The sequence below is a fragment of the Theropithecus gelada genome, chromosome 3, assembly GCF_003255815.1.
Source record: "Theropithecus gelada isolate Dixy chromosome 3, Tgel_1.0, whole genome shotgun sequence".
NCBI lineage: Eukaryota > Metazoa > Chordata > Mammalia > Primates > Cercopithecidae > Theropithecus > Theropithecus gelada.
In genome coordinates, this window is record NC_037670.1 from 9,256,073 (window position 1) to 9,262,320 (window position 6,248).

Here is a 6,248-nt window from a genome sequence, read left to right on the forward strand (position 1 = left end):
CAAAAAGCACCTTTGAAATACTATTGTTCTGAATCTTCAACCCTCATGCCCTTCATCCACCAACTCTAGACAAACACCCTCCAAGGACCCCTCCCAGGCCTGGGACCAGCCCCCATCCAGGGCTCAGATGTCCTCATCACTCCCCTAATTACTATGCGAGAAACAAATGATCGCACCACCTGGTGTGCTTAGAGTCCCCGGTGACCTCAGCCCTCCTCAGATTAGAACCAAACACCTAAGAGTCCCATTAGGCAGGAGATGGAGCTTTACAGAGTTAGGACACATCCTCAGCTCGGCCAATGTGGTGAAACCCCATCTCTACCAAAACCAGTAAAAATCAGCCGGGTGTGGTGGTACACGCCTGTAGTCCCAGCTTCTCAGGAGGCTGAGGCATGAGAATTGCTTGAACCCGGAAGGCGGAGGTTGCAGTGAGCCGGGTTCCAGCCTGGGCGACAGAGCCAGACCCTGTCTCAAAAAAAAAAAAAAAAAAAGTAATGGCTGGGCGCAGTGGCTCATGCCTGTAATCCCAGCACTTTGGGAGGCTGAGGTGGGTGGATCACCTGAGGTCGGGAGTTTGAGACCAGCCTGACCAACGTGGAGAAACTCAGTCTCTACTAAAAATACAAAATTAGCCGGGCATAGTGGCGCATGCCTGTAATCCTAGCTACTTGGGAGGCTGAGGCAGGAGAATCACTTGAACCCAGGAGGTGGAGGTTGCAGTGAGCCGAGATCACACCACCGCACTCCAGCCTGGGCAACAAGAGCGAAACTCCGTCTCAAATAATAATAATAATAAATTAATTAATTATTTAAAAAAGAGTTAGGACTCATCCTGTGGGTCCTGGACCGCCCTAAGGAGGTGGGGGAGGGGCCAGTATAAGACTAGCTGGCCCAGGTGTCATCTCCAGGAGAGCCACTAACCCAGCCACCTGCAGAACTTTCACATAAGCATTTCCCAGCGCCCTGAAGCTCTCGATGACTATCACTACTTTGCACCAGATGAACAAGACATGGCTCCTGCTGTGGACGCATACAGGGAGGGCCGCCTCTATAATACTACACAGTAGCCTCTGAGAAATGCTTCGAGAACGTTCGATCAAAGAGATTAGTTTTAACTCAGAAAATCTGGGAAGGCTTGAGGAGGCAGCAGTTATACAAGGCCTTAAAAGGCCTATAGCTGGCCAGGTGCAGTGGCTCAAGCCTGTAATCCCAGCTGGGAGGCCGAGACGGGCGGATCACGAGGTCAGGAGATCGAGACCATCCTGGCTAACACGGTGAAACCCCGTCTCTACTAAAAATACAAAAAAATTAGCTGGGCGTGGTGGCAGGCGCCTGTAGTCCCAGCTACTCGAGAGGCTGAGGCAGGAGAATGGCCTGAACCTGGGAGGCGGAGCTTGTAGTGAGCCGAGATCTGGCCACTACACTCCAGCCTGGGCAACAGAGCGAGACTCCATCTCAAAAAAAAACAAAAAACAAAAAACAAACAAACAAAAAAACAAAAACAAAAAAGCTTATAGCCGAGGCCAGGCATGGTGGCACACACCTGTAGTTCCATCTGCTCAGGGGGCTGAGGCGGGAGGATCACTTGAGTCAAGGAGTTCCAGACCAGCCTGAAACTGTCTCCTTGCTATGCCTAGAACATAGCAAGACCCTATCTCTACAAAACAGAAAAAAATTAGCCAGACATGATGGTACACATCTGTGGTCCCAAGATATTCGGGAGGCTGAGGCAGGAAGATTGCTTGGGCCCAGGAGGAAGAGGTTGCAGTGAGCCATGATTGTGCCACTGTACTCCAGCCTGGGGTGACGCAGTGAAACCCTGTCTCAAAAAAAATAAAATAAAAGCCATATACCTGAGATGGGAGGGTTGCTTGAGGCCAGGAGCTGGAGACCAGCTTGAGCAAGGTAGCAAGACCCTTCTCTAAAAAATATTTTGTTGGGCCAGGTGTGGTGGCTCATGCCTGTAATCTCAGCACTTTAAGCTCAGGAGTTCGAGACCAGCCTGGGCAACATAGCAAGACCCTGGTTCTATTTAAAAAAAAATTTTTTTTTTGAGATGGAGTCTCGTTCTGTTACAGAAGCTGGAATGCAGTGGCAAGATCTTGGCTCACTGCAACCTCCATCTCCCAAGTTCACAGGATTCTCCTGCCTTAGCCTCCCAAGTAGCTGGAACTTACAAGGCCGTGCCACCAGGCCTGGCAATTTTTTTTTTTTGAAACGGAGTCTGTCTCCATTCCTGAGGCTGGCGTGCAGTGGCGCAATTTCAGCCCACTGCAACCTCCGCCTCCTGAGTTCAAGCGATTCTCCTGCCTCAGCCTCCCGAGTAGCTGAGATTACAGGCACCTGCCACCATGCCCAGCTAATTTATGTATTTTTAGTAGAGACGGGGTTTCGCCATGTTGGCCAGGGTGGTCTTGAACTCCTGGCCTCAGGTGATCCACCCGTCTCAGCCTCCCAAAGTGCTGGGATTACAGGCGTGAGTCACCACGCCCGGCCTAAAAAAAAATTTTAACCATGATTCTGAAAGAAAGAAAAAAAAAAAAAGTTAAAATTAGTCTGCGCCTGTAGTCCCAGATTCTCGGGAGGAAAAGGCGGGAGGATCGTTTGAGCCCAGGAGGTCGAGGCTGCAGTGAGCTACGGTCGCGTCACTGCACTCCGGCCTGGGCGAGAGTAAGACCCCCCACCAAAAAAAAAGTATAGGACTCAGGCAACTAGCTATCTGGAAGACAGACAGCACCCCAGCAGGAGGAGGTGGGGTATGGAGAAAACCTTGAAAGGCAGGGTGCCCGATAGGGGAGTATGAGAACGGAGAGTACGGGCGGAAAAGCAGGCGGGATCAGAGTGGGAGAGGCTCCCCCAAATGTAAAGGGGACAGAGGGGCTTGGGGGAGAGCTCTAGAGTGCCCCCGAGCTCCTTCTAGATCGACTACTCCAGAATGGATGGGTGCCTGTGCTCCGCCCAGCCTGCCCGGGCCCCCAGCAGTGGAGCACGGCGCCACCACACTGGCGCTCCGCCGCCCAGAGCCACACTGGCGCCGCTCGCCCCCGCCGGCGGCACAGAAACGATGGCAGCCACCCAGGTCAGTGAGCGACGACAGGTGCGGGGCGGGAACCGAGGCCCAAGCTGCAGCACAGAACCGAGCACGCGCAGAGCGACGCCGACCGAATTCCCAGACCTTAGGGCGGAAGGGTCCCGACTCCCAGCGCGAATTCTATGCTGGGCGGGGCTTCGTGAGGGGCGGGGCAAGCACCTTGGGTGGCCCCGCCTAGGGCGTGGCCAGGTGCGGCGCTCAGGGCGACCGGCGCAAGGCCTGCGGGGATTACGTAATGGCGTAAGGGGCGGGGATGGAGGCGGGGCCGGACCGTTCTCGGGGATTACGTAAGGAAACGTGACCGAGGGCGGAGAATCCGCGATGGGGGTGGGGAGAGGGCGTGGCTCAAGTTGGAACTGGGCGGGGCTCAAGACGGAACTGGGCGGGGCTCAAGACGGAACTGGGCGGGGCTCAAGACGGAACTGGGCGGGGCTCCGAGCGAGAGCGGAAGAAGGAGCGTGGGTAGGCAGTACCTTGCGAGGTGCGAGCCGGACAACGTGCTTGCAAGCATGCTCCGCTGTACCCGAGCCTGGAGGCTCCCCCTTGAGGGGCTCGGCCCGCACAGTCCTAGCTTCGCGAGGGTGCCTGTCGCACCCAGCAGCAGCGGCGGCCGAGGGGAGGCTGAGCCGAGGTCAGTCAGGGGCACCGGGCGGGAGGCGCCCTGTCCTTTTCCTGCCGGGCCCCGACGGCCCCATATCCTCCCCTTGGGCCCGTCGCCTCCCAGGCCTCTCCCCCAAAGCCCTTTCCCCTCCCCCTTTCCCCGCCTCCGCCGGTTCAGACCCTAACCCGGATCCTTCCCCTGCCAGGCCGCTTCCGCTTTCCTACAGCCTTCTGGACGGGGAGGCAGCCCTCCCGGCCGTCATTTTTCTGCACGGGCTCTTCGGCTGCAAAACTAACTTCAACTCCATCGCCAAGGCCTTCGCCCAGCAGACAGGACGTAGGGTGAGCTTCCGAGTGGGCGGGGCCTGGGAGGAGGCGGGGCTGGGGCGTCCCGCTTCTCGGGGTCCCGCTCCTCACGCTGAGTATGGACCCTGAACGGCAACCCCGTTTGTTCCCTCACGTTGCCATCTTTATTAATTCATGTTGTAGATCTCCATCGGCGCTGGCCAATGACTAGGCGCCTGCACCCTTTCCATGAAGGGGCCTGCTTGTTTCCTAGGGATGACCTGGAGCTCACCACCTCTTATGGCAGCCCGTTCTTCTGTGCTCCTACTGTTGGAAATTCCTGGAGTCTCGTTCCTGGCATTCTCCGGGATTACCCCCCAGCCTGGCCAGCCCTTCAGAGACGTGGTCACAACCCTGGGGCCTGCTCTTCTCTGGCAGAGTGGCCCCAGGTTCTTCATCTGGGCCTTCTAGGTCTGGAAACTGGGCCCTCCCACCATCTGGGCCCTTCTCCTCTGCAGGGTGTATCCCCAGGCTCTCCACACCCTTGACCTGCTGTCCCTACAAGGCCTTTGGCTGTCTACCCTAGAATGGGGATACCAGCGCAGCTCTGTCTCACCCCACTCCCCAGGTGCTGACGGTGGATGCTCGTAACCACGGTAACAGCCCCCACAGCCCAGACATGAGCTACGAGATCATGAGCCAGGACCTGCAGGACCTCCTGCCCCAGCTGGGCCTGGTGCCCTGTGTCGTTGTTGGCCACAGCATGGGAGGGAGGACAGCCATGCTGCTGGCACTACAGAGGGTGAGCCGCCCCTGTCTGGGGCCTCCTCCCATTCAGTATATACCCTGAGTGCCCCGCAGGCAACCTAGGACTCAAATGATCCTTGGATGACCACATTCAGGCTCCAGGAGCCATGCCTGAGACTCACTGTGTTTGCCTAAGACTGGTCCCAATTCTGTTCTCTCCCACAGCCAGAGCTGGTGGAACGTCTGATTGCTGTAGATATCAGCCCAGTGGAAGGCACAGGTTCCTCCCACTTTCCTGCCTATGTGGCAGCCATGAGGACCGTCAACATCCCAGATGGGCTGCCCCGCTCCCGTGCCCGGAAACTGGCAGATGAACAGCTCAGTTCTGTCGTCCAGGTGATACACCCAAGCCCCCCGGATGCTATTGTAGACCGGGACCTGTCAAGGGAAGAGTGATACCCCCAGTCCGCACAAGGAACCCCCCCAACTGCTGCACTTCCACAGAACCTGGCCGTACGGCAGCACCTGCTCACCAACCTGGTAGAGGTAGACGGGCGTCTGGCGTGGAGGTTGAACTTGGATGCCCTGGCCCAGCACCTAGACAAGCTCTTGACTTTCCCACAGAGGCAGGAGTCCTACCTCGGACCAACACTCTTTCTCCTCGGTGGAAACTCCCAATTCGTGCAGTAAGCCAGCTTGGGTAGTGGGAGGGGCCTGCTTTACTCACCCAGGCCCTAGCCTGGGGACCCTACCAGGGAAGGCCTTGGGTGTGGAAGGTGGGTGGCTGAGAGGCCAGAAATACCACTGGGCATGTGGACTTATGCAGCTCTCTCCGTTTCTCCCCACTCTGCTTACACTTGTCTCTTTCACTCCTCCTTATCCCACTTTCACCCATTTTCGATGGCCATCACTGCAATGCACAGTCCCAGCCACCACCCTGAGATTATGCGGCTCTTCCCTCGGGCCCAGATACAGACGGTGCCGAACGCTGGCCACTGGATCCACGCTGAACGCCCACAGGACTTCATAGATGCCATCCGAGGCTTCCTGGTCTAAGAGTTGCTGGCAAGAAGGGGGCTGGGTGCAGTGGCTCATGCCTGTAATTCCAGCACTTTGGGAGGCTGAGGTGGGAGGATCACTTGACACCAGGAGTTCGAGAGTAGCCTGGCCAACATGGTGAAACCCCATCTCTACTAAAAGTACAAAAATTAGCCTGACGTGGTGGTGCACGCCTGTAATCCCAGCTACTCAGGAGGCTGAGGCAGGAGAATCACTTGAACCCAGGAGGCAGAGGTTGCAGTGAGCCGAGATCACACCACTGCACTCCAGCCTGGGCAACAGAGCAAGACTCTGTCTCAAAAAAGACAAAACAAAACAAACAGGAGGCACAAAACCCAGGCTTCCAGTCCCTGCAGCCTGCTCCACATTTGGGCACAGAAGGACTCAGATGGGCACTGAGTGGGCACGAGGTTTTACAGGAGTGGTCAGACCTCAGGCTTTAATGAATAAAGACATTACTCTCCAA

At 56.6% G+C, this 6,248-nt stretch overlaps 1 protein-coding gene across 4 annotated transcripts; it reads left to right on the forward strand.

Moving 5' to 3' along the window:
• Positions 1 to 3,510: 3,510 nt before the first annotated feature.
• ABHD11 (abhydrolase domain containing 11) lies at positions 3,511 to 6,248 on the forward strand. 4 transcript variants are annotated; one of them, XM_025379337.1, is made up of 6 exons: positions 3,511 to 3,722; positions 3,919 to 4,033; positions 4,605 to 4,778; positions 4,949 to 5,119; positions 5,228 to 5,409; positions 5,647 to 6,248. In XM_025379337.1, the coding sequence occupies exons 1-6, from the start codon at positions 3,601 to 3,603 to the stop codon at positions 5,777 to 5,779; spliced, it is 897 nt and encodes a 298-aa protein (XP_025235122.1). In that variant the 5' UTR covers positions 3,511 to 3,600; the 3' UTR covers positions 5,780 to 6,248. The 4 variants fall into 4 exon arrangements, with proteins under 4 accessions (XP_025235122.1, XP_025235121.1, XP_025235126.1 ...); XM_025379336.1 differs by having other exon boundaries at positions 3,898 to 4,033; positions 5,647 to 6,243; XM_025379341.1 differs by having other exon boundaries at positions 3,898 to 4,028; positions 5,647 to 6,243.

Bases quoted from the DNA above. Each gene is read 5' to 3' on its own strand.
- ABHD11 (XM_025379336.1), top strand. From the start codon at position 3,601: ATGCTCCGCTGTACCCGAGCCTGGAGGCTCCCCCTTGAGGGGCTCGGC. The intron at 4,034-4,604 runs GTGAGCTTCCGA...CCCACTCCCCAG, and splicing joins CCCAGCAGACAGGACGTAGG to GTGCTGACGGTGGATGCTCG. The intron at 5,120-5,227 runs GTGATACACCCA...GCACTTCCACAG, and splicing joins AGCTCAGTTCTGTCGTCCAG to AACCTGGCCGTACGGCAGCA.